The sequence below is a fragment of the Manis pentadactyla genome, chromosome 14 (assembly GCF_030020395.1).
Source record: "Manis pentadactyla isolate mManPen7 chromosome 14, mManPen7.hap1, whole genome shotgun sequence".
In the NCBI taxonomy this organism is placed as follows: Eukaryota; Metazoa; Chordata; class Mammalia; order Pholidota; family Manidae; genus Manis; species Manis pentadactyla.
Genome location: NC_080032.1, coordinates 25,196,866 through 25,223,418, shown reverse-complemented (window position 1 = coordinate 25,223,418; position 26,553 = coordinate 25,196,866). Strand labels below are relative to the sequence as shown.

Here is a 26,553-nt window from a genome sequence, read left to right as displayed (position 1 = left end):
TCCCTGCCCCCTCCCCGCCCTGGCCCCTCTTACGGTCATGGGGATGTTCCAGGCCATGTACACATGGGACTTGAAGCCATCCATCCAGACCTCAGCAGCCCGGAGGGCATTGCGCTTGGCATAGTAATCGATGTCATTGTTGTAGGGCTTCCTGGTGCGCTCGATGTGGGCCACGCGGGAGCAGGGCAGCACCTCCATGCTGCCGCCACACTGCCACACCTGCAGGGGGTGTGCGGGGTCTCTGCGTGACCTGGCTCCTGACAGCCTCGCGGAGGGACGAGGGCTTCCGGGAAATCATCTTGCACCCCTCACCCTCTGCTCACTGACAGGACACACCTTCCCTGGGCACTGGAGGCCTGGCCACCTGTGTGCTTCACCCAGGGCTGCCTCCCCTTGTGGATTTCCTGCCAAATTCCATTTCATGATTTTCCCATACCGAGGCCTCACCCCACCCCACCCCACCCAGTGCTTGTTCCACACAGGGGGCCTGGCCCAAGAGGGGCTCACCCCATCCAGCAGTGGCCCAGCCAGAGGAACAAACGTGTCATCTAATTTAAAACAGCTTGCGGCCACGCCAACACTCCCCCAGCCACCCCAGGTGCTTCCATCCCAAGCACATGTGAGACACAAACTCTGCACCAAGCACCCAGCTGACAGCTGCAGTTGCCAGAACACGTGGGCAGCAGCTTCCTCCGCAGACAGAACTCCCCAGAGCCCATCTGAGCCTGGCCCGTGATGGAGATGCAGCAGCGAGGGTGTCCATGTGTGGGTGCCTGCACTCCACTGTCCCTGCACGGTGCCAAGCCCAGGTGGGTGTGGGCTCTGTCATCCCACCCTGTCCTTGCCCTTGTCCTCATCCCATGCCATCCTATCGGTGGTGGTACCTTCATGTGTCCATCTGCCTGGGGCACGGATGCCACGTGTTTGGTTCAGCACTGTTCTGGGTTTTCCTGGGAAAGCTTAGCCTTTGAATGGGGCTAGGAAAGCACACCACCCTCCCCACCGGCATGGGCCCCATCTAGTTCCCAGAGGTCTCTGCCTGACTGTCCTTTGCCAGAACATTGGCCTCCTGCCTTCAGAGCCAGGCAGGGCTAACACCATCTGCCCTGGGGAGCTTCTTAGCCTCTGAAAGAGCCTCTCCTCATAACCCGTGGAGAGCCCAGACTAGCACCCCAGCCTGGCCCAGCCTACCCCACAAGACACTGTCTTCTTGAAACTCACCTTTTGAAGTGGAGACGTAGCATCAGTTCATGAACTGATGCTTTATCCTCGAAAGTTGTCATTTCTGATTGCAGAGGGGACAGGCCCTAACTCACTTCACCTTTGCCCAGTTATCAGACATTTAGATCTTCCTTGTGTGGCTTCTTCACCATCCAGGCTGCGGCACACATTTAGGGCTTATCCAAGGATAAACCTTCACCTGACCTCAGCAGGCCCAGTGTTTAGGCTACAGCCTTGCTGACAAGTGTAAGAGTGCCTGGCCATCTCGGGGCCTGGATTTCACTCTATGGACCCCTCTTGGCCTCGGCTGGTCTTCATGCCGAAAGCCCTTGCTCACGCCCAGCGTACGGCCTATGGCTTGGCTAATGCCTGCTCCATGCCAGCAGTGGTGCGACAATGGCCTTGCTGCTTTGGCTCCTCCTTAATTCCCAGAACCCACCTTTTGGGTGCACGTGGATAGATTGGGGTTTGAGGAGGGGGCCCGGCCTCAGGATTGGTATGGAACTTGGTGCCTGCGGCAGTGCACACTCACTAGGGTTGTCCCGGGTCCTGGGTAACATTGACACAAGCTGGTGGCTTAAAACAACAGACACTTAATTTCTCCCAGCTCTGGGGTCAGAAGTAAAGAGTCAGGGGTCATAGGGCTGTGCTCCCTTCAGAGGCTCTAGGGAGGGTCCTTCCTACCTCGTCTAGCCTCTGGGGGCCCAGGCATCCTTGTCACAAGGCCATGTCCCTCCTGTTGCCACCAGTGGCTCTGCTGGGTTTGTGTCCCAGATCTCTCTCTGCCTTTCTTTTATCAGGACATGTCTGGGCCCTGGGCTGGGAGGGAGGCAGGGAGGCAGGAGGGAGTCGGGGTGCAGTGGGGGACTGCCCTGAGGCAGTGACCTCTCAGTGCACATGAGGTGAGTGGGAACTAGCCAGGTGTGAGCATTGCTGAGATGAGGCTCAAGGATAGCACTCTACCAGGGGAGTGTGGGGCATCATTGCATTCTGTGTGGAGAACAGATCGTGGGGGGGAAAAGTGAAGCAAGGTCATTGGAGACATTCCTAAGGGTCCAGGCCATGTTGATTCACTGATTTAAGTCACAAACCCCTGATTTTCCGACCCCTCCTGCAGCTAGATGCAGTAATGAGACACAGTTCTGGACAATGAGATATAAGCAGAAGTCTCAGAATGGGGCTTTTGGGGAAGCTGGGGCTTATTCTGATAAAAAGAGGGACAGACCAAGCTGGCAGGGCCCTTTGCCCATTTCCCCTTCTTTCTGCTAGGAATATGGGTGTGAGGGCTGGAGGGGTGGCAGCTATTTTGTGACCAGGAGGCCACAAACATGAGGTTCAAGGGCTACACAAAAAGGATGGCAGACAGCAAATTAGAAAGAGCCTGAGTTCTTATGGTTGTTGTGCAGCTGCCATATCAGCTCTGTGCTTCATCTTTATCGGCAATCCTAGGTTACTGGGGTTTTCTGTTGTTATATTCCTAACTAGTAAGGTGACAGTGGGTTGGAGAGAAACCCCAACAATCCTGTGTTGGGGTGAGTGGGGGATTAAATTCATCCTAATTACAGATGAAAATAAGAACTGAGGCACAGAGAGGTTAAGAAACATATCCAAGGCGGCACAGCTGGTTTGTGGTGGGGCAAGAGCCCAACTATGGCATGAAGCCTCTGAAATTGCTTCTTCACCCAGAGCTGCTGAGGTGTTGTGGAGCAGATTCACAGGATCTAAATGTGCCTGTCACACCCACCCTATGTCTCAACCACTAATTATCAATCAACTTACTTAATTGCCACCCAAACAGAAACAGCAAACACAGGGAGTGGGAGGGCCAGGTGTGAGGTCTGCATGCAGCTGCTCAGAGGGAAGTTCCTCGGGGAACAGGGGAGACCCCCACCTCTCGGCCCCAACAGACCTCAACTCCTCAGACATCCGAGCTGGCTACTGAAAAGCACATTCCAGAGCAGCAGCGGCTGCCTGGCCTCACGGATAAGACCCAAAGTAACACTGTCAGCAAATGGCTTATTCACTGCAAAGCAGGTCTGATTGGCTCTGGCCTGGTTATGCCCATCATGGGCACCATCAGGATGTTCATTCGGAAGAAAGTTGCTGTTTCTCTGGCTCACATTCCAGACTTTCCTCACACCACTGAATGCTCAAAGTGATGTTTCTCTGGAATGGCCCTGCTATTAGAAAGCCAGCAGGTTTTTAGATGAGAGGGAGGCTGGTCTTGGGAGCAAGGCTCATCTTTCATCCACCAGAGGCGGGAGGAGGATGTGTCCTACGTCATGGTTAATGACACTCTTTTCTGGACCCTGAGTTCATTTAGTTGTGTGCACCCTCCCTGCAGCCAGGAGTGTGGTGCTGGTCCTGCCCAGCCATGGGCTTCTCCCCAGCCCTAGGCACCTTCACGTCACCAAAGCTGTCACCTAAAGTGCCCAGCTGGAGGACACAATGGACTCTCTGCAGGGTTGCGTCCACGTGCTCTCAGAGCTCCCAAACTGCTCTTTGCCAGAATCCGGAGGGGCTCAAAACACTTTGGCCCAGGTTTGCCCCAGCCTGCTACATCACAAACCGCTGGTGGGCCAGGGGCAGGAGTTCCCAGTGCTCCTTGGGACCCGAGCGTGCACTCTAGGTGAGAACCCTGCTGTCCAGGGCCTCTCTGGGCAGCGGGAGGGAGCGGCCTGCAGCCCTGGGTCCTGTCTGGCTAACGCTGGCCACAGAGGCCTCTGCTGTCTGCTGCCAAATTTCCAGCTGGGTCTTCCCACGAGGCCTGAAGGCTTGCAAGTCACCACCAAGGGCGGCCAGGTCTGTGTTGGCAGGCGCACACATGCACACACATGTGGGGACATGGGGGGCGATCTGAGCCCTCCCCAAATGTCTGTACTCACTTAACTTACGGGGAAACTGGAGCACACTGGTGTGGGCAGGCCCAAGTCACACAGACACTGCCTGGGTGCGCCAGGGCTGGGGCACACCACCCACCAGGGTTACTCAGGATGGAGGGTGGCCCCCAGGGGCATTGGAAAGGGGGTGACTCTGGAGTGCTCACATGCAAGTGTCCACACAGCTCCTTCAGATGGCCGGTCCTGGGATCATCTGGACCAGGGTCGGGGAGGCATCTGCAGCCTCCGAAGGACCAGAAGGTCAGGGCTGAGGAGGGTCATGGGACTGCATAAGAGCCTTGTCACTTATTTTGTGTCCTGATGCTTTGCTCTGGGGAATCCTGACCCTGGAGGGTCGCCAAGTCCCAGAGACAGAGAACAGCTCACCTGGGAGCCTCAGATCACTTCCTGGAGGCCCGGCCCTGTGCTCATACTGTGGCTGAGCTGGAGGAAGATTCTGGCCACTCAGCAAAATCAGATGATGCTGTGAGTCAAGAGGTGGTCAGCTTCCCCCTGCGGCCTCGGTGAGCCTTCGCATTCCCAGGCTTGTCCTTGGGTCCAGCCCTTGGGGAGAAATGCTGTACAGATGCTGTGGGATGGGCAGGGCTGAACCAGGTGGGGCTGTGCCTTTCAGCCACTTTGGGTGAACAGAAGGAATTAGGTTTCATCAGTGACCTGCCACCATCCTCACCTCTTCCTGGTGTGATTTGCAGGTGACACAGCAGAGGCTTTTGGTAACAAAAACAGCTCCTCATGCTGGGCGGGCTGCATCCCCGAGTGCATTCTGTGCCTAGATTAAGGCCTGGTGGTCCCTGCTACCTCTGATGTGAGCTCAGGGAGGTAAGCCCACTTATGCAGGGCATTCTGAGGTGTTGAGCGAGGCTGGCATGGTCCCATGCCCACCATTAGGGCCCAGCTGGCTGTTTGGTGTCTGAGCCCAAGGCCTGTGCCCATCTGGCAGGACAGCCGTGGCTCTGGGGCAAGCATAGTGGCTAACGTCTGGCTCTTTATAGGCAGGGCCCCTGGGGCACAGCCTTTCAGGCCTGCACCTCCACGGGTGGCTCTGGGCTCCCTCTCCCACATTCGTTTGTGGGTTAACAGGGAGGGTGTGCAGGACAGCATGCAAGGCTTTACTGGCTGTGTCTCTGGGTGGAACACTCACCCATCCCCCCACTCAACTGTCTCAGTGAGAGACACATCTAATGGTGATAGTTGGACACTGGCGGGACAGGAGCCTAGCCTGGTGCCCCGAGCAGAGGGCATTTTCTGGGGCAAGAAGATAGCACATGGCGGTGGAGGGGTTCCCAGGCCTGCAGAACCCACTCCTGCATCCCCCTCAGCACCTCCCTGGCATCCCTGGGCACCTCCCCCCTGATATCGGCAAGCCCCTGTCACAGCTCTGGGAAGGGGCTCTGAGGCAGGTCTGTGGGCAAGGTGCACTTTTCTCTTTGGTGAGTGGGAAGCTCGCTGCAAGGCTGGACAGAGCCACAGTGCTGTGGCCAATGGGAACATCTTTACTGAGTGTTGCTCTGAATTAAGACGGCTCTGGTGCCCTGGCAGCAAATGAGACCACGTCTTTCTGGGTCTCAGGATGGTAGCCTGTGCCTGTCGGTGAGGATGATTTCGGGATAACTGGGTTCATTCTTGACCCACAGCTTTGGGGGTAAGGAGCTATGTGCTTCCCTCCTGTGGCTGGCATCCACTGAACTTAATAAAAACTGGTTTTCAACTTGAAAATTCTGAGGATGGCTTCACCTCTCAAGTTATGGGCAACATTCACCCATTTTTGGCTTTGTGATAATCCATGGATCCAGTAACTGATAATGACCTTTCATCCAGCTATCAATAAACCCACCCACCTACCTTCCATCATCCACTTGTACAACCAACATGACCCACCAGGCTCTGTGCAAAGCTGTATTAGTAAGATGAGGAAATCAAATGGAGCTGAAGCAAGCCTGGCACTCCAGTCCCAGGCTTCCAAGCAGATGGATGCATGTACCAGAGTCCAGGCTGGAGCTGCAGGAGCCCACGCACCCTGTCCCTGAAGGTACCGCCCACCACCTTCCTTTTTGGCGGTATAGAATTTCCCTCTCTAACAAAAAGCCAGAGTGTCATACTCCCTCGGGAGAAAACTGTGTGCATCATTTTTAGAGAGTTCACATCTGAACCCAGTTTTTTAAAAAGATTTACAATCTGCTCAATGCTCGTCTCCAGCCCAGGCCCAGATTCTGAACTGAAATAACAGTTCCTGTGGTGCAGTTACAGGCCGGAGACCCCTCTTGTGTCATAGACTCCAGCTCTGCAGGAGCCATCCACCTCCGGGGGCAGGATTTGACTGGACTTGGCTTTGGAGAGGCAAGCCCCATCTCCCAGAGCTAGCTGGGCTCAGTTCTTAGATTTTTGACAAGGAAACAACTCTTCCTGGGTTCTCAGAGATACACACACACACACACACACACACACACACACACATGCATGCTGTGAAGACACCTGCTTCCATGTTCCCGTTCCCAGTGCCAGACACCCAGAAACTTCCGAGCTGGGCTTTCATCCCAAATTCCTCCCATGGGTTTCACTGAACACTTTGAACATATCAAACAAATGAAAAGAGATAATACTTTTCTTCCTTCTAAATGAATGGATCTCACAGTGGGGTCCCTAGACCAGTAGCATTGCCTGCAAGTCCTTAGAAATTCAGATTCCCAGGCCCTGCTCTAGACCTGCTGAACCAGAGACACAGAAGCCCATCCCAGGAACACTGCTTAAGGGTGTTTTCTGTCCTCAGAAGGAGGTGAGGCTATTTCAGGTCATGATCCTCGTGGCACCAGGCTCACCATAGCTGGATAATATGACTGAAGGAGGAGATATCCAGTCAATATTAGCAGTGTGGGAATCTGCTGTCTGCTCCAAACATATAGAAATGACAGATAAAATTATTTTAAGTGTTAAAAGTATATAATGAAAAGCAAGATGAAATTCCCTATCACTGAGAAGGAGCAGAAACCAGCCAGCATGAGTGGAGCCAAAGCTATAACTCTTCATGGGCTTGGGGACTAGATGAGTGATCAGGACCCATGCATGAAGCCTGGGGCCCCACTGTGCATAGAATCTCAGGTTGCTCCCTGGGGCTGCAGCCAGAGGTCATGAGAGGAGGACCTGGAGCCTTGGAAGCGTGGTTCTCAGGGGAAAAACCCTAAGCCCGAGCCATGGGTCTGGGGGTGTGGGGACCAGGGGACCTGAAGCTTCGCTCAAGGACAAGTGAATGCGGACATGGACCCTATGACAGATGAGCTCTCTCAGAAATTCACTAGGCACACGAGGAGACCCGGCTCCAGGTGAGGTGCCAGCCCCTCCAGTGGGTGAATTTAAACCCCAGGAAGGAGAAAAACTGACTGAAAAGGATGGGATGTAAACTAAGATTTTCAGAGATGAAAGAATATGGGAAAAGCATTCATCAAAAACAAATGGGAGGCCAAGAGTCAAAACAGACTGTTGTGAAAAGAACAACCAGACACAAACGTGTTGATACAGGCCTTCCAAACATGAAATGTAGTCACTAAATAAAGATCAAAGCCAAGCAAGTGCCCATGCAGCCATCTGACATGGTTGAAGAGAGAACTTATTCATTGGAGTACAGAGTTGAGGAAGTTACCCAGGACATGTGGTAGAATGAGGAGAAGGTGGAGACAACAGAGGGAACTGAGGAGGCCAGGAGGGACCCTGTGGGATCTCTGGATCAGGTGAGACCTACCACTGGGAATGTAAGCATCTCCCAGATTGTAGAGAGTTGCACCCTGGGTTGGCAATGTATATGGACCAAGGGAGAGTCCACTGCACACAGAGCATGTGGGGCCCACAACCATCTTCCCAGCCATCTCCAGCTGTGTGCTGCTACCTAAGACTCTGTAAACCTAACCTATGCAAGGATGGAACAGATCTGATAAAATGTTTCTAAGCTCATGTGAAAGAAGAACAAGAGAACAGCCAAGAAAACACCAAAATAATAATGGACAAACACTCAATTGCTGGACATTAGCATATTCTATCAAGCAGGATGTGATGGCTAAAAGCACAAGGTTCCAAATAAATACAAGTATGTCTAATGGCACCGAGGGTATGGTAAAGGAGGACTTCCTTCCCATCTGTGTAAACGATAGAATATAAATGAATGAGTGAGAATGTTAGTCCAGCATTTTAAAGCAATAAAAAGGACCACAACCTTACTTATATAAAAATATATTCCAGATGGATTAAACCTTTTAATTGGGAAAAATAACTATACAAGTGTCAGAAGGAGATATGGTCAAAGAGTCTTTCAAATAGGTCTCCTTAAGAATGATGGCGAGTGCCAGGCCATTAAAAAAATAAGATAGATAACTTACATTAAAATACTTTTACATATAAAAGTCTATATTGTAAAGTGGTGAGCAGGGAAACACCTGCAACACACAGCAAAGGGTTGATTTCCCCAGTGTCTAAGGGACTCTAAAATCAACTAGGAAAGGAGGAATGCTGTGAGAAAAAATTGACAGAGGAAGGAAAACACATGGTCAACAAATGTGTGAAAAGTGAGCAGGCATTTTAGTGACTGAAGAAATGCAAGTTAAGCCAATAAAGACATTTCCTTTGTCTCTGTCATGTTTGCAAAAAGTAGAAGTTATAATCAGACCCTGTGTATTACAAGGCCAGGGAAACTGCCTCCCTGACGCACAGTAGTGAGAACAGACACACGCTCACAGAGACACACACAGAGACACAGACATGCACACACAGAAAGAGACACAGAGACACACACAGACACTCTCACACAGACACAGAGACACTCAGACATAGAAACACATAGACACATGGACATACAGAGAGACATACACATAGACACACTCACACGGACACACAGACACACACACACCAAGTGTTGGGGGGGCAAGGAGGAGGATTTGAAAAGTTGTACCAAAGGTGTAAATAAATGTGATCCATTGGATCCAGCAATTTCGTTTCCAACACAAGTACACTGACTTCAGTGCTGCACAAAGTAGCCAACATGGGAAGGGGCTTGAGGCACGGCATGAAGCCCGCTGTGGAGCCAGCTCTGTACCAGCATGGCTGCTGCTGGGAAGAATCGGCACACCATCCATCTGCTATCACCTTGTGACTCGCGCAGCAGGCTACAGAAAGGATTCTGGGATCATGCAGCTAGGAAATGTAGACATGTGCAAACATAACACACAGTACACATTCCATGCATGTATGTGTTACATGTATGTGCACACACACTATCACGTTTGGATGTTTGCAAACCTGCTCTGAAAGGATACATATCTCAGCCTGGCGGACAATCACAGTGGCTTTTATTTGGTTCTGGCAGACTGGCCCCAGCGTTTTTCTAATAAAGTTATTTTTATAAAGCAAAGTGAAGTGCTCTTACGAGCTGTCTCTGTGGCAGTGGGGAGGTCCACTGAGCACTAGTCACATTTCAGGTGCTAAGAGCTTCCAGTGCACTGACTCTGCACACAGCTCTGGAGCCAATTCCTATCGCTCCTCCATGACAGGTGGGGAAACAGGCTGAGAGAGAGGCCAGCCAGGGAGGGCTCCAAAGGCAGGGCCAAGGGGTCTTCTGAACCCCGTGCAGTCAAAGATGGCACAAAGACATTCAAGAGGAAAGAGACTCCCTCCCTGAGGGGCACTTGCTTCTCCCCCAGGACTGGCTCACCTGTACAGGTGGAGCAGGGAGGGATGCTGGGAAGGACGTGTTCTCACCTTATCAGGCAGCCAGACCCACTGTGACTAGAGCAAGCCCTTCCTAAAAGGAGCCGCCCCAGGGCTGCAGTCTGCTCCCCACCCTCCCTGTCTGCCTTCTGCTCACTAAGGAAGGCCTAGGACCAGCCTGGGGGACACTGTGCACTCCTCTGGTGCCTGACCTCTTTCCCAAGTGTGGACCGTGGGCACTCTTCCCTTGCTCCCTCCACATACCACTTCTCTGCTTGTATAGACAGGAGCTTGTATAAACCCACTCTTGGGAGGATGAGGAAAAGCCCACTACCCTGGGACCCAGATGTTCTAAGGTCAGTACAGCCCCTCAAAGGGCCCGGGTTTGAGGGCTCAGTGACTTCTCTCAGTGCTGAGGGTTCCCTGTGACACCTGGAGCAGCAAGTGTGAAAGTTTAGGAATAGACAGAGAAGCCAGTGATTTCCTGCTTGCGTGCTGCAGGTGGCTGTCCTAACCAGGACACGTGCTGCTTGATCTTGTCTTGACCTATATTAACCTAATGGATGTGACAGATTCATTTTCCCCTAATTGGCTCTAGGACTTTCCTCACTAGGGTATGAGCGGCTGGCATTACTACAATCACAGAAATGTAAATTGGCCCCGATACCACAGAATTACTCCTCTAATTACCTGAATCGATCAGAGGGGCCAGTGGACCACCTGTGTTAATGACAGATCAACAACAGCATGGCTGTGAGGCTCACGTGTGTGGGAGCAGTCCGGGAAGCGCACATGGCCACGCGCATAATGCAGAACCCTCACTGCGGACACTTGCACGGGTGTCCAGTGGAGGTGACTAGGTCAGAGGCCAAGGGAAACCCAGCCTCCACATCCGCCCAGCCAGTCCAGCCTCACTGGGGCCCCTGGGCACTGCAGAGGGCCAGTTCCCGGTCAAAAGCCGTGGGGCTCCCCTCTATGTCCACCTAAGACATGAGTAGCAGTAATGGGTTTCAGAGGGCCCCTCCTGTGCCAGATACTGGGCTTAAGGCCCCACAAGTGTTGGTTGGTTTAATCCTCATGAAACCACACTATCTGGATTTATAAACAGAGGCAGGGGAGGCTATGGGCGTGCCCAAGTCACAGCTGGCAGGTGGGGGTCACAGCTCTTGTCGAAAGCCCCACTGAACCCTTAGGACAGTCAGCAGCCACCACCAGCCACCTGGGGGCCATGGGGGGTGCCCCACCTAGCCAGGCTTTCAGATGAGTGTAGCCCTGGTGTCGACAGAACTGTGTGTACCTGCTTGTGCTCCCCTGGGGGTGCCCCTTAGCTCACCCCACTGTCCAGACCACTTCCCCAGGCTCCTGTGGCAGGTGAGGGGTTCCTGAAATACCAGTGAAACCGTCATAGTATCTTTCGGGACAGCTGCCATGCCACCGGTCTGTGGCTCTCCTGCCCCCCTCACCTCTGCCCTTCCTTCCACCTTCATTTTCAGATTCCAGACCGTAGCTCATTTCTTTCTGAGAAGCCCACCTGACACACACCCTGTGGAAGAAACCAGAGGGAACTGGAAACGGGGCAGGAGCGCCTTTCTACCTGCACACAGCACACCCACTTGCCTCAGACACTGAACGCGGGAATTTGGGAGGCAACCTCCCATCCTGCCTCCAAAACCATCACCTGCCACCAAAAAGAAGGTGACTGTACCACCAGCACAGAGAGGCGTGGTGCCACTGTGGACGGCATGGTATGCTATCGCCCGCAGCCCAGGTCCTCTCCAAAGGGGCGTCCAAAGGCCTGGAGCCCCCGGGACACTTCTGCCAGAGGCCACAAGAGGGCGAGAGAGCTCAGGGCCACTTGTTGGGGGCAGATGGTGATCACATCCTGGGGTGGGAGCACTCTGGGTGTGGGTCTGACATGGCCTTGAGCTGTGGGCTCGGGAGGACAGAGACAGAGAGACAAAGACTTGGGGGGCAGGAGGGTGGACTCCCCTCCACTTTCCCAGGGAGTGCCATGAGTCCTGGCTTGGACTCAGTTTCCTGGTTGGCCCCTCTCAGGCCTGATTTCCGGCCCAGCCTCCGTCCTGAGCTTCAGGCCTAAGCCCCGTTGGCTTTTACCCCTCACTGTGTCAGGTGGGTGGAGGCCTTTGGTTTGGCTGGTCCTCCAGGGACAACATGCCCTGTAGCAGAAACTCCAGGTGCGGACAGGCTCAGGGCTGATCAGGGTGGCAGGGCCAGGGGAGCCAGTGGGCCGGGGGGGCAGCCAGAGATTATTGAGCAGGTTGCCCGGAGCCAGGGGCCTTTGCCCAGAGGCCCTGAGCATGTGTGCAGCCTGCAGGTCCAGAACATGGGAGACAGAGGCCCCTGGCCAGTGGCAGGCTTTTGCGGAGTGTGCTGTCTGTCAGCCTCGCTCTGACCTGGGACAGCCGCTCCCTGAGAACCGAGGTGGGAAGGCCCCTCCCCCAGCTCGCTGGCCACGGGCATGCCCAGTCTTACCCTGCCCAGCCCACTGCTCCGTCCCCATGCACCACTCTCTAGTTCATGGGCTGATGGGTTTGCGGGAGCCCCTGCTCTGCACTGGGGGATTGAGCTGCACGTAGGCTGGTGGCAGGCGCAGACAAGGTGCTGGCCTCAGGGCCCTCGCCTTCTGCTGCTGGCCCAGAGCATGGGCCTCAGCCTTCTGAGGCCCCATCTTGGACATGAGACTAGCCTGCTGCTCGGCCTGCAGTTCAGGCTGGGTGTTCCCCCCACACACCCCCCAGCACCCCAGCAGACCCCAGGGGGTTTGGTGTCAGCCTCTGTCTGCCTCCCTTTTATTTTTTCTTTCTTCCCTCACTATTTACAATTCACTTTACGTTGCTAGAATTTTTCTGTTTCTGGCAGTTAAATCTGGTCCACCATAAAAATGAAAAATACATCTACAAGCGCACACTCATCTATAAGCTTTATGTACATCATGTGACTATATGTGAAGAGATCTCCTGCATGTATGTCTGCACCCGTACTGATGTCTTTCCACATCTACGCCCATGTACAGTGACATCCATACCCTCCTCCATGCCTAGAGCCCATTGTGTTGGTACCCACTCCCCACTCTCAACTCTCCACTGCAGACACTCCCACTGCAGACCCCCACTGTGGGGTACCCCCTGGGAGATCTAGGTGTATAGACCTCCACTGTAGGGCTCCCTGGGAGGTCTAGGTGTCCCCAGCCCAGCGTCACTCACCCTCATGCCCAGTTCAATGTTCTCTCCACCATACACCTCCATGCCTGGATCCAGCAGGCCAATGTCCCCGAAATACTCCCGGTCCACCACGAATGAGCAGCCGATCATGGCTGGAGTCCTGATAGGAAGCAGACAGTGACGTGAGCAGGTTGTCACTTCTGACCCTGAGCCCCTGCCACGGTACAGTGCACAGACTGGGCCAGCAGCAGGGGAGCCCATATGGGTCCACCACCTGTCCTTCCTCATCCTCACCCCTCATCCCTGGGTTTCTCATCTCTGCTTGGTGACTGTGTCCAGGGCTCAGGACAGCTGCTTCTCCAGCCTCCAGGAAAAACACTTGTCTTTGCATCCCTCAGAGCCTGGGGTTCCACCAAACACCCATCATAGACCAAGTCCAAACACTCTCTGAAGAACATCAGTTGGTGACAAAAACCAGTGTTCAATTCAGGCAACTCAGAGTAGGGAGTTAAACTCAGTGTATCCGACAAGTTGTTTCGTTGCTGTGAACCTAACTTCCCAAGCTTGAGTCACCTGCCTACCTCCTCCATTATTTTGTCCTATCTGTGTATCAGTAGTTGGGGTTGCCATGGGCAGTTGTGTGGGTTGTGCACTGCTCAACTCTGCAGTTCCCTCATTGATATCAGACTCTGAATGACATACCTTGAAGCTGTATAGTGCACAGCCTGTGTAGCTATATGCCACAGATAGCCAACTCTACTATTATTTCTGTAATCATTCTATGTACATCTACATATTTAAGAAGTGTCAGGAGCAATTGTGTCTGTGAAATCATGCATCGACGTGCTAGTTATATATTTTTTAGTATGCACAAAATTCTGCCAATGGTGTGTGTCCCCGGGGAAGTGATCTCCTGGAGCACGACAGAGCAGGCCATAATGAGGCAGAACAGTGGGGAAAAGTGGGCAGGATTGCACATCCACTCATCAACATGGATTTAAGGATATAGTGAGTGTCTGCTAGGTGGTAAGGATAAAAAGAGACAGAAAACAGGAAAGGAGAATGTCTCTCCAGCAAGAAGTGGGCACAGTCTATATGTTGTAAGAAAACAGGACCTTCTCAGCTTTTGATGAAAGATTTTGCGTCAAAGCAAAGACAATCCCCTTGTAGGCTGAGGGCTTAGGCTTAGTTTCCCCTGAGCCCCAGGAGCAGCCAGCCAAGACTTCCCCTCGTCCCGAAGGCTCTTGTGGCCCCTCGAAGGTGAAGGCTGAGGCTGCTCCCTCCTCTGTGTCTGCCTCATGCCCGCCCTCTGCTCCTACAGGTGTTAAATCCCTCTGCAATGAAAACTACAGTGAAAAATTGCTTTCCATCACAAAGAAGTATTTCTGCTCTTTTAAAAATTTATTTAAAAGAAGTATTTCTGCTCCCGGTGACTAGGAAGTCAGAAGTAAATGTCCAAGAATAACACAGGCATTAAACATAGATTATCCCTTTATTTGTGCAAAGATCCAATTTGTTCTATCATTAGATTTCAGTCACAAATCTAATGGTAACGAAGTTTTAATGCCGCATTTGACTTTTAATAACGAGCATGTGGTTAAGTACAGCTCACCAGCGTATAGCACGTACTTCTCTCATTTTAAACAACAACAGGGAAGAATCCCACAGTCATCTCTGATGAATTCAAGTGCCAGATTCTCTGCCAAGTCTATGATAGCTGGTAATGATTCTTTTGTTATTGTTCAGAGTCCCAAAATAAACTTAAACTTGTAAGGCCGCAGGAGCAGAATCAGCTGGCACTGGATGTATTTGTGTGGGAAATCCTTGCTATGATTTCAGAAAACAGCCTCAGCTGGGGGTCCTCAGTTCTGGGGGCATCCACACCTCTGGGCTGCTCTACACCTGCTAGAGATGGGGGTACATGGCAAAGGACCCTCACCAAGGCCCATGCCTGGTTGAGGTGACACATAGGCACACGCACCCATAAGTACACACACAGCATCATACACACACAGACACACAAAGATACACACACACACAAAGATACACACACACGTGGTCCCACAAATACACACACACAAACACACATATGTACCCCCTACATAAACACAGATATACCCCCTCAGCAGACACACACAGATACACATAGACATACATGCAGCACTTGCACAAAGGCACACAGATACACAGCACACACTCCCTAGTCCCCCTAACTGGGGGCTGATAAAACGCAGATGCCGAATGTGTCCTTCAGCCTCCAGCGCTGACAAGGTCAGGGTGAGTCAACTTGCTTTTGGCATCTTACCAAACACTCACGTGCTCAACTAGTGAGCCCAGGGAGGGTGTGTTGCACTGGCGGTAGGAGGAGCCATTTTGCATGTATTCCATGCTAGACATGGAGGGCAGCACACGGCGGTGGAGTTTGTGGAAAAACTGGTGTGAATTGGTTCAACTGCTTGGAAAAGTTTGAAGCTACGAATTGAGAACCAAAATCATTCCACTGCGCTTCGAGGGAGGGTTTAGTGCAGTGGTGACGGGCGTCGGTTTGAGAGCCCACCCTGGCCCTGTGCCCAGGCTGTGGGGCCTCAGAGAGTCGCTCAGCTGCTCTGTGCTCAGTTTCTCCTCCGGGAATATGAGAAGCAGGCCGCACCCCCTTCTGAGGCCTGCTGTACAGATGAACACTGTCAATGAACACAAGCTGCTGGCAGAGTCTGCAGCCTGGGGACCATTTGCTGATTATTTCATTCCCTAATCCCACCCCTGGCATTTATCCTGGGAGGCGGATTCGAAAGCTCCTCGCACACAGCTGGGCGTTGCTGTGTGACTTAGAGTGGCACAAAGCTGGATCAGCTTAGCGGCCATTCATGTAAACGGAGAGATCATTCTGAGTATCCCTTTGATGGGATGTCACCTAGCCACCAAGCCCCTCTGTCATCACACCACCCAGCACCCAGAAACCTTCTCAAGTGTTAAGTGGAAAAGTCAGAAAGCAGAGGCACTGCACTCCTGAGTATGTGTGTGAGCCGGTGTGACCCAAGCCTTGGTCCCACAGGGTTTGTCCTACAGGGAGGAGTGGGGTGCCAGGTGGGGGTCTCCCTTCCTGGAAGCTGCTCCTTGGGGCTCCTCTTGCCCCAGTAAGAAGCTGCCAACGCCCGCAGGCCCTCCACAGTCCACCAGACACTTGGGTTGGGATCTGACTCCTCCTGGGGACAGAGTACAAGCCTGGCCAAGGCTCCATGGGGGCAGGGAGAGGCTGCTGGGCGCCACATGGCATTGCAGCTGCTCCCCGGAGGACCCTGGGGCCTTGTGCAGTGGGGAGGGGTCCTGCCACTAAGGAGCTTGGAGCACTATGCAGGCAGAAACAGGAAGCCTCTTGTGTGTGGGTCTCAGGGGACCTTGTTCACAACCCTGAAAATATCTCACACCCTCAGCATAGGGCAGCGTGGACCCGTGGGCCAGTAGCCCTTCCCAGGGCACCCCCTGCTCCCCGCCTCCCCGGCGCAGGGGGGGTGCTTTTCTGTCCCACCAACACCGAAATACCTTCCCTGGAGTGCAAGCCTTAATGATGCCTTCCATTCTCTCTTCCTTGAGCTTCAAGTATCATGAATGGCTAAAAATTTCTCAAGGTAAATCTTCAGACGTCAGTCTCTCCCAGTGCTGAATAACTTCCAGCATGGGCTTCAGATGGGGATGTACGAGTCGTGTCCTTCAAGAGAAGGTCAGCGCTCTTCCCTCCAGGGCTGTGGGCCCACACAGGTCTAGGGGAGGTGATTTCCCCAGCTGGGGGTGGTCTTGTGATCTGCACAGTGAGTTTTCAAGAGAGCATATGCCGGGAACTGGGTACAGGGCTCACTCTGAATGTCTGCCATTGTTGGGGGTTGTGGAGAGCCCTTTCCCGGGCATGGGGAGCCTGGAGGCATCCCCTGGGTAAGGGTGCAACAACTGCTGCAGCAAAGAACTGCAGGGCAGTGGGGGACCTGAACTGCCAGTGCTGGCCTGCACTCCGTGCTACTGGGAGCCCAGAAGCCTCCGTGTCCCCCAGGGGCACTTGACCAGCTCTGCCCCCGGGTCAGCTGACGAGCTCTCCCCTGGCCACGCCTCCACATCTTTCCTTTGGTGAGTGTCTCCTACTTGCTGCCCCAGTTATTCCAGACCTGGGGGAGGAACCTGAGGGACTCCATGCCCTCCTAGGACTTCAGGGCAGGGCCACTGATCTCCAGGAATTCAGGCACAGCCAATGTCCAACAGCCCCCAAAGCTCCCTTTTGGGGAAATTTCCTTTTCCAAAGCACAGATTCTGTTAATTCCTGGTCAGTCACCACCGGTCCAGTGGACCTTCACAGAGGCTGGCAAGAAGGCTAAGAGGACAAATTTTGGCCATGCAGAGGACCCTTCCTCAAGGTGATCAGGCCTGTCCTCCTGTCAAGGGCACAGATCCTCCAGCATGCGGCAAGGTGATGTTCAATGCCCTCCCGCTGCCGGCCCTGCCGGGTGAGGAAGGCTGACGGCAGTGGAGGGGACCGTGTGCTGCCCTGACTGACCAGCAGCAACTTGGGCCCAGCTGCCCGTACCCTTCTCTGTGTCTGTCTGTCTCCTTCCCTCTCCCTCCTTCTCTCTACACCTGACCTGGCCACACCTCAGGTCACAGACCGGAGCCAGCTCCCCAGTCTCCCCACGACCAGATCCCCTGCACACCTGGACCAACGCCTCCCTGCTGCCTCCTGCCACAGTTCTCCCAGGGGAAGGTTGTCCAGGCCCCCGGCCCCTAGCCCCTCACGGCAGCTGGCTCACCTGATGGGCGCCGCCTCGTCTCCGCGGTCCAGCCAGTCCTGGGGCGGGATGATGTACATGCACCAGAGGCCCCAGTTGTAGCCATGGGCTGCGCTGGCGTATTGCTGCACCTCGAACGTGTCGTACTTGATGTTGTCAATGGCCGGCAGGACAATGCGCCGGCGGTCCTGCTGGATCCGCGTGAGGGCAGGCTCGGCCCTGTGGGGAAGCACATGGCCATGAGGAAGGCCTGGACTCTGGGTCCCTACCCTGTGCCCCGAGGAGGGGGCAGCTCACCCACAGGCAGGAGCCTGGGCTACGCGGCCGCACCTGGGTTTGATAGCCCCTCGACCACCTGCCTGCTGAGTGCTGGGTCTGAGCACCTCCCAGCTGCATGCCCCAGGCAGTCTGGGGTGCAGACCTGCCCTGCTGCCCCTGCTCACCAGGGCTTGCCCTTCCAGATTGACACTAGGGTTACAGAAATGATTTTGGCCCAGCCCCTGACATTTCTGAAGGGCTGTCCTTGCTCCAGGGTTTCCTGTGGGCTGAGTGTCAGTGGGCCTGCTTCATAGCTCAGCTTCTCCCTCCACTGAGCCCCTCTTTCTGACCTTCCTTTCCTACACCTGTGGGCGGCACATTCATTTATAAGCATTGAGGACCAGTTATGTGCCATGCCCCATGGCACAAACTGGAGTACATTAATGAACTGAAAAAGAGAAAAACCCATGCCTCAGGGAGCTTATGATGTATTGGAGGGACCAGGAAAGACTATCAGGAACTGTTGTGCAGTGTGCCACCTACACAACAGTACGCAGTGGTCCTGCCTGACTGGGCTTGCAGAGGGACCAGACAATAACCTGTAAGTAAATAGTAAAATACTTTAGAAGGTGATAGCTATTGTGGAGTGAAAAGAAAGCAAGGTTAGGGAGACCTTATGGACCTGGAGAGGGTTCGGAGTTGCAGTTTTATACACGGCGTCCAGTGTAGGATGCACTAGTGCTGACCTGAAGGTGTTGGAGAGAGTGAGGGGGTGGGGGAAGTGGGCATTCCATGCAGAAGTAACAGCAACGCTGAGGCCCTGGGATGCACTGGTGCACCTGGGGAGCAGGCTAGGGGCCTAGGGGGAGAAATGGGGCTGGCGATGAAGCCAGAGGGGAGAGGACCAAGGACATGGGCTCCTCCTGTGACCTCCCCGGTCTGCAGCACGAGTTGCAGTTTCTCTGTGCAAAGAGCCCCCAGGGAAGCAGGTGCCACTTCACCCTTGGAGACAACCTTGTCCACTGCAAGGATAAGAGATGCCCAGAGGCCTGGCCTTGAACTGGAGTTCAGCTACGGTCATGAGCCGCCTGCTGAGGCAGTGACCACACAGCTGCAGTGAGGGACAGAAAGGCCCAAAGTAGGGTCGGAGGCAAGTCTTCTGACCCCACCTGGTGAGCTATGAGTGGCCTGTCTTCTTTTGCATCCTTCTGAATGAAAGGCTGGTATTTACCTCTTTCAGCTTCTCTAGGAGGATTAATTAATTAGTGTTAGCAAAGTGCCTTGGAGATAAAAAGCTCTCTGCAAATGCCATATGTGCTAATGAGGCAGGATCTTTGTAGAGGCGATTTTGGGAGGGGAGGGCTATTTGCAAATGGAAAACTGGCAGTTGAGAAAATTAAAGTTACACGGTTTAAAATTGCATTTTAATGTGACAGACTCATGGGTCTCCCAAATAGCCTCCAAATGCCTCAAGGAGCTTAAGATATATCAGTGGAATGTAACAGCTACCAGTATGGTTGTGCAGTGCACAACTTGCATACCTGTATGGAGTGACCCTGGTAGGGACAGACAATAACATGTAATTAATAATAGCAGGCGATAGATGTCATGGGAAAGGAAGAGTTGGGATGAACTGGCCACTCTGGGCCCTTTTCCCTGTGGCTCAGTTGACAGGTACTGCAGGCAGCCCCCTGTTCACTGTGGACTCATCCTCGCGGATTTAATTTAAGGACCTTGAGAGGGTCACCCTGGACTACCAAGTGGGCCCTAAATCCAATGATAAAGACCCTAATAAAAGAAGAGAAGAGGTTGTGTGAGGATGGAGGCAGAGACGGAAGGGACATAGTCACAAGCTGAGGTCACCTGGGGCCACAGAAGCTGGCAGAGGGTTGGATGGTGGCCCTCCCAAAAGGATGTCCATGCAGAACCTGTGAGTATGACCTAATTTGGGAATAAAGTGTTCGTAGTATAATTAAGTTAAAGAGGTCAAGAGGAAATCCTCCCAGATTTGGGGGGCCCTAAGTCCAAGGACTGGTGTCCTTTTAAGAGAAAGGCAGAGGGAGTTAAAGACCCAGATGAGAGGTCACATGACCTCAGAGGCAGAGACAGCAGGGACAGGGCCTTAGGAAAAGGAACACCTGGACCCCAGAAGCTGGACAAGGCAGGCAGGACCCTGGTACCCTGAGCGGCCCTCCCCTGCCCACACTTGTTTGTCCAGAGTGACCATCACTCCCAGACCACCTCCAACACAGGTGATCCCCTGGGTGCTGGTTTGCAGTCTGGGTTAAGTTCTTCTCTGACACCTGTGTGGCTGGCACCATCGAGGGCTTCCCAAACATCACATGGCCAACCCTGGCAGCAGTCCCCGACACATGCCTCCAACCCTGCCACCCTGCAGAAGAGGAAATGGAGGTGCGGGGCTCACTGCCCGTCCCCCACACAGCGCATTCTCCCTGCACACGCCTCATGGGGCGTCTGACCGTCATGCACGATTCCTGTACACTGAGCCTTCTGTGGTTGCCGCCCTCTAGTGAGCAGGGCTCAGGGCGGGGGGTGCCTCCCTGCAGCCCGAGAGGAAATTAAGGACAGCATTTTCCAGAACACTTGGAGGCACATCCTGCCTTCTGTCTACACATCCTCTAGCATGTGCTCACAGCCCTGGGTGAGCAGGGTCTGGACAGAGCGCTAGAACCTCCCCTGAGTCCAGCACCTGTGGGGACCTTCTGCCTCCCCCTTGCTTGTGGACAAGTGACTCGGTTCTCAAGGAATCGCTGGGCTCCTTAGAGCTGGGAGAGGACTCCAAGTGGTCCAGGCCTGAGGGACCCCAGTGGGGGACAGACCCCAGGGTCCCACTCTAGAGACCCTGGGTAGCACAGACCTGCAGCTCTGCCAGCCTCAGGGACCACTGATGCTGCTAGCCTGGGTTTTGAGGACCTGCAGGCAAGGGCAAGCCCAGGACAGAGCCCAGCCTTCCTGTTTTAGGGGGTCCCACCTCTGGGTCATCTGCATACCTGTTTCTGAGTCACCATAGGCATCCCTGCCTCCCCACCAGACATGTCCCCTGTGTGGAAGGGCTAACATGGAACCTGTGGGCTCTTTGATCTAGAATTTTCCATGAGGATGAGAAGTTTCTTCCGGTGTGTGCCCAGTGGCACAGGTGTCTAGTACCTGTTTGGGACCCTGTGGGCATTTCCCTGGTCTGAGTTCACAGGAACATCCTCATTTTATTCCTCACAGATGCTTTCTGGGTTCATGGAGCTGAACAGAGAGTCCGCAGGGCTGGGCTTAGTTGCCCATTGGCCTTGCCAGGCTACTCCTCTGTGCCAGGGTCCTGCCACAGATTCCCTAAATCCATTCCTACATGAGCTGTGATCTCCCCAACAGCCTCCCATACAGGAGACCATCCCTGCTTATTGTGCCCACCTGGTGCCAGCCCTTACCAGCCTGTGCTGAATTCCACATGGGCATCAAAGAAGCCAACAACAGGGGCGGTGGCGACCTTCCAACCCTGCAGCCGCGCCCGGATCAGGCCTTCTCGCCGGCTGTTGCGGACAATCTTCACGAGGCCTGGGTACCTCTTGTTGACGTACTGGTCCAAGTTGAACTTGAGTTCCACTGCAAAGGAGGAAAGCGAGCATCTCAGCACAGCCCGCCAACATCTCAGGAGAGGCCTGAGGTCCCGGAGACCCAAGGTCGGTGTGGATAGGCTGGGGCACTGTGCCCCGGATCCATACTTCACACACGTTTAAGAGGACCCAGTGCGGCTGGTGGTCCAAGATGCTGGGAGACCACAGGGAGACAGGGCCCCAGCTGCTGCACCGTGAAGCTGGCATTGCCGCGGGAGACGGCAAACAGGAGAGCATTCAGGGCCGGTCCAGACAGAGGCAAGTGTTATGAGGGGAAAATGGGACTCAATTACTGAGCCCTAAACAGGAGTACAGTCCATGGGAGGATGAGTGGATAAGCAAACGTGGCCATCATCAGGGTAAAACATTACTCAGCCTTAAGAGGAGGAAATCCCGACACCTGCTATGTGGGTGGACCGGGAGGGCATGGGGCTCAGTGAAATCAGCCAGTCCCAAAGGGCAGACCCTGTATGACTACCTACATGAGGTCCCTAGGTCATCAAACTCACAGACAGGGAGCAGGACGGTGGGGGCCAGGGGCTGGGGGAGCGGGACGGGTTAGAGATTTGTGGGGATGGAGTTTAGACGGGAGGATGAGCAAGTCCCCAAGGCAGAGGTGGGGAGGCTGCACCACAGCATGGACCCCCCGATGCCCCTGAACGGAACAGTTACATTTTTTAAAAGTTAATTTCATGCTATGAGAATTTCAGCTCAATAAGCTATTAAAAATTGATGAAGGTATATATAAAAGGCAGGAGTCAGCCTGAGGAAGCTCCCAGTGGCCAGATGTGCAGGCAAAAACGAAGTCTAATAGTACAGATTAGAGCTGGTATGAAAAAGACATGAGGCGTGGGCCTGAGGGGAGCAGGCTCCTCCCGGCAGCTGGACAGGGCACCTGTCTGGGAGGCGACTTTGGGCCCTGAGCTGGGTGTGAAGAAAGGGCAGCTGGGAGCAGTGCGGACAATAATGGTGTGGGAAAGGAGCGGGCAGCTTGCCCTGTTCTGGGATGGGGAGGCTGGGTTGGGGTGGGCAGGGGGGGCCCAAGGAGGACTGGAACCCCAAACACGCCTCTGGGTGTTTGCTGACCCTTGACGTGCCTCAGGCCCAGTGGCCACTTGTAAATGCCCTGTTGCTGAGAGCCCAGTCCTTCCTGGGAGGCCAGCTGTCTTCCCGGGAGCAGCCTCCTGTATGCTGTGCTGCCTTTCCCAGCAGACGCGGACCCCACCACCCAGTCAGCTCAGGGCTGTTCACAGCGTTGATGCCCAGGCCAGACACTGGGCCTGAAGCTCTCCCTATAACACAGCACCGCGGGCCTTCCTGGGAGCCTTGGAAGGTGTCTCCCTGATTCCGCCACCTCCCCTTCCGGGAAGTGATTCCAGAGATCCTGGAGCAGTGGTCGGGCGGGTGCAGCTCAGCCCACTGGGACCCCGATTTCAAGGCCCACAGTGGGGCTCGGACCCCTCTTGTTCTGCTTCTGCAGCCCCAGACCCTTGCTGGGGTTTGAGCCCTCTGTGCCTGGTGGTGTAGGACACGCCCCCGTGGGCCCGAGGCTGACACAGGCCATGCTGGGAGGCCCATGGGACCTGGGGGTCCCGGCTGTGAGCACCAGCCCAGCTCCAGCAGCAAATGCCCCTTGAAGCCCTGAGTCTTGGTGATCAGCATGGAGGACAATGACACTGCCGGGCCTTTCCAGATGACAGCTGAAGGGGTGGAATGGTTACCCCCAAAATTTGTCTACCCAGAACCTCAGAATGGGACCTTATTTGGAAATGATTACCATTTAAGGATCTTGAGATGAAATCCTCTTGGACTCATAGAGTGGCCCCAAATGCAGCGACAAGTGTCCTTACCAGGAGAGGAGGGGCCATGTGATGACAGCAGAGGCAGGGCCATGCGGCCACAGGCAGAAGCTGGCAGAGGACGGAGGAGCCTCCTGGAGCCTCCAAGGGGGCGTGGCCTGGCCCGCCCTGTCCGACTCCCGCGCCCAGCCAGCCAGCCGGGTGGCCCCACTCACCATTATCGCTGTTGTCGTCTACCAGGACGATCTCCTTGAGGAGCCGGGAGGGCGTGTGGTTGACCACGCTGTGCACCGACCGCAGGATGACAGACAGGGCTTCATTGGCGAAGATGAACACCACAGCGATCTGCGGCAGCCCGTCGGCAGGGACCGCCAGTCGGCACCTGCAGGGGATGCAGTCAGCTGGGACAGGGGGAGCCCAGGCTTCGAAGGAACCAGCTCGGTGTTCCAAACCTCCTACCAAGGGAAGAGTGGGTGCGGTGCAGAATGGAGCCAGCACTGGGGGGACACTCTGCATACCCTGGTGGAACCCCTCGCACTCCACACTCTGCCTCTGGCCCGCAGATTCTGGTCAGCAGGCAAGGGCTTGCGTTGCCAGGTGTGAAAATTCCCCTTGGCACCACAGGGAGCCTTTTTCCGCAAAGCCTTTGGAATGGAAGTGTGGGCCAGAGGTGAAGGAAGGTGGTCACGTCAGGGTGAGCCCCACGGGTGCCTGGGGTCCTGTGGCCAGGCGGCTGCACCTGAGGAGCTGTTCCCTGAAGTGAAGCCCACATGGACAGTGGCCGGCAGCCCAGGATGGTGGGTGCTCCTACCAGCTGGGGGCTAATGTTGGCCAGGGGACCCCCAGTTAGGGACTGGAGTAGCTGAGAACTGAGGGCCCAAGGGGAGCAAGGCCTTGTTTTTAAATGATAGTTAAATAACATGTATTTGCTAACGAGTCTGAAGTTAGTGTAATAATTTTCATGAACTTGCAAAATGTGTAAAACAGAAGAAAAAAAAAAACGTGAGGAAGGATACATCCTGAGAGTGACTACACATGGAAACATGGAAGGGGACACTCTGGAGGCCCTGGGGCCCAGGAGGCCTGGGAGGGGGCCATGCCGCAGTCACACTGTGCGGCCAGCCTGGGTCGCCCCATCCTGCCCTCTGCTGTGGCTCGCGGCCCTGCATCTTCACGTAGTGGTGTGCTCCTTAGGGTTGATATCTTCCCAACAGAACGCAGGCCCCCAAGAGCAGGCCCTTCTCTGCTGTACCCCAAGAACCCAAAGCCGTGCCTGCACACAGTAGGTGCTTAATAAACACTCGTTAATGAGTGGATGGGCCCACCGCTCAGTCCCTGCCTCCTGAAACCCTCACCAGTATCTCCCTCTGTGCCAATGCACAGCCCTGTCCGAGATGTGGGGGAGGCTGCTGTCCTAAACGCAGTCTCCATCTAAGGTCATGGCCTGAAATGCTGGGTAGATGCAGGGGCGACACAGTGCCGCCCACAAGATCCAAAGGTCTGGGTTTCTAACTGACAAAATAGGCCTGGTCTTCCCAGCTCTGCCCACCAACAGGCTAGAAATACATTGTGCTGGATTAGGCCAGCTCCCTGTGTAATTTAAGCCAATCTATTTTATAAAGGTAGTTCTGAGAGCTTTGTTTTTGGAGCCCTAAGGTGCCATAGAAGCAAATGACCCCTCCCAGGCCGCCATGCTGTGAGGCAGCCCAGGCCCAATGAAGAGGCCATGCGTGGGTGCTCTGGTGGACAGCCAGCAACTGGCACCCATGTGCATGATGAACCCCGTGGTTCTAGCTGTTGAGCGCCCCCCACCATTGCACTCTCTAGCTGAGGCCCAGAAGGACTGACTGCTCAGAGGCCATCCTGTGATCTCGTCTGAATTCCAGCCTCTGAGTCCCCTAAAACGTGGTTTAACAGCCAACTGAAGAGTGATTGGCCAAGCAGCAATAGTCTGACTGAGCGCATCTCTCCCGTGGACACCCAGTGTGCAGCACTGGGCATGCAGTGGCGCTTCCTGTAGCTGGGCAGACGGGCTAGCCAGGTCACAGCTGGTTGTGTGGCCTGGGCTTTTGTGCAGCAAAATCTCCCTTGGTCTTCACATCCTGACCCAGAGCCAGAGGAGCAGGACGTCCTCAACCACAAACATGTCTCCAGGAGGATTTATAAACCCACCGAGGAGCGGGAGTCCTTATGGGGCTCTTGAAAGCCACTTCCGAGGTCTTGGTTAGAACACACAGCAGGCAGTGTCCCAGCTGGCCTCACGGGAAACAGGGCCACGGCAGCGAAATTAGCGACACTAATGGAAATTTACGGGGATTCCCTTTGTGCTACAGGAGAAATAAATGCAGGATGGAGAAGGAACAAAGTGGCAGCACCCTCCCAGGGCAACTGAGCTTCGCCTCACGGCAGCAGGACACCCTTCTGTCTCCTGCCGATGGAGACGGGTTTGGGCTTAGCACACACCCAGAAAGCTGCCCTTGGGAGCCAAGATGGATGTTTCTGGGAAGAGCTGCCAGGAGGCTCTTGAAAATGCATCACCAGGGGCCTGTTCGGCCTCCAATGCCCTGTGGGTGCCTTCCTGGTAATGGCATTTGCCTGCCGTGTGACATGCTCCTGCCCTCACGGGAACATCTGTGCGAGGTCAGAATCCTTAATGACAGGCCCTTCCTGCTGGCAGGGGGCTCAGAGAAACCTGAGACAGGATTCTGGATGCACAGAGGCAGAGGGTCCCAGCGTAGGAGGGACTGCTTGGGAACACAGGAAGGCGACACACAGAATGAGATACGCTGGGGCCTCCTGCTTCTGGGTCCTCTTTCCAAGCTTGGGTCCATCTGTCTATCCAGGCAGTGGCTGTAAGACCTCCCAGAAACATATATGTACTTGCACACACACATATGTGCACACATGAGCCAATTCACACACACAAATCCCTGAACACATAGTTGTGTACACACATGTACAGGCACACACATGGTGCTCGATCTTTAGTGCACGTGACCTCCAGCCCTCCAGGCTCTTCTTCAGAGGGTCCCTGGGGTCACTGGGCGAGGGTGCAGGTCAGCACGGACATGGTCCTGTGGCTCTCAGCTTCGGTGGCCCCAGTGAGCCCT

At 54.5% G+C, this 26,553-nt stretch overlaps 1 protein-coding gene across 4 annotated transcripts in view; it reads right to left on the bottom strand.

The window, feature by feature from the left end:
• Window positions 1-26,553, bottom strand: part of GALNT9 (polypeptide N-acetylgalactosaminyltransferase 9) — a 57,811-nt gene that overhangs the window by 6,778 nt on the left and 24,480 nt on the right. For all 4 annotated transcript variants that reach the window (XR_005032096.2, XR_005032094.2, XM_036921893.2 and 1 more), the window contains exons 3-7: window positions 23,659-23,825; window positions 21,459-21,633; window positions 17,782-17,979; window positions 13,034-13,151; window positions 34-219 (exon numbers count right to left, since the gene is read on the bottom strand). Coding sequence is in view for 2 of the 4 variants with exons in the window: in XM_036921893.2 (XP_036777788.1) it covers window positions 34-219; window positions 13,034-13,151; window positions 17,782-17,979; window positions 21,459-21,633; window positions 23,659-23,825 (844 nt within the window). In the remaining 2 variants the exon portion in view is untranslated. The remainder of the gene's footprint in view (window positions 1-33; window positions 220-13,033; window positions 13,152-17,781; window positions 17,980-21,458; window positions 21,634-23,658; window positions 23,826-26,553) is intronic.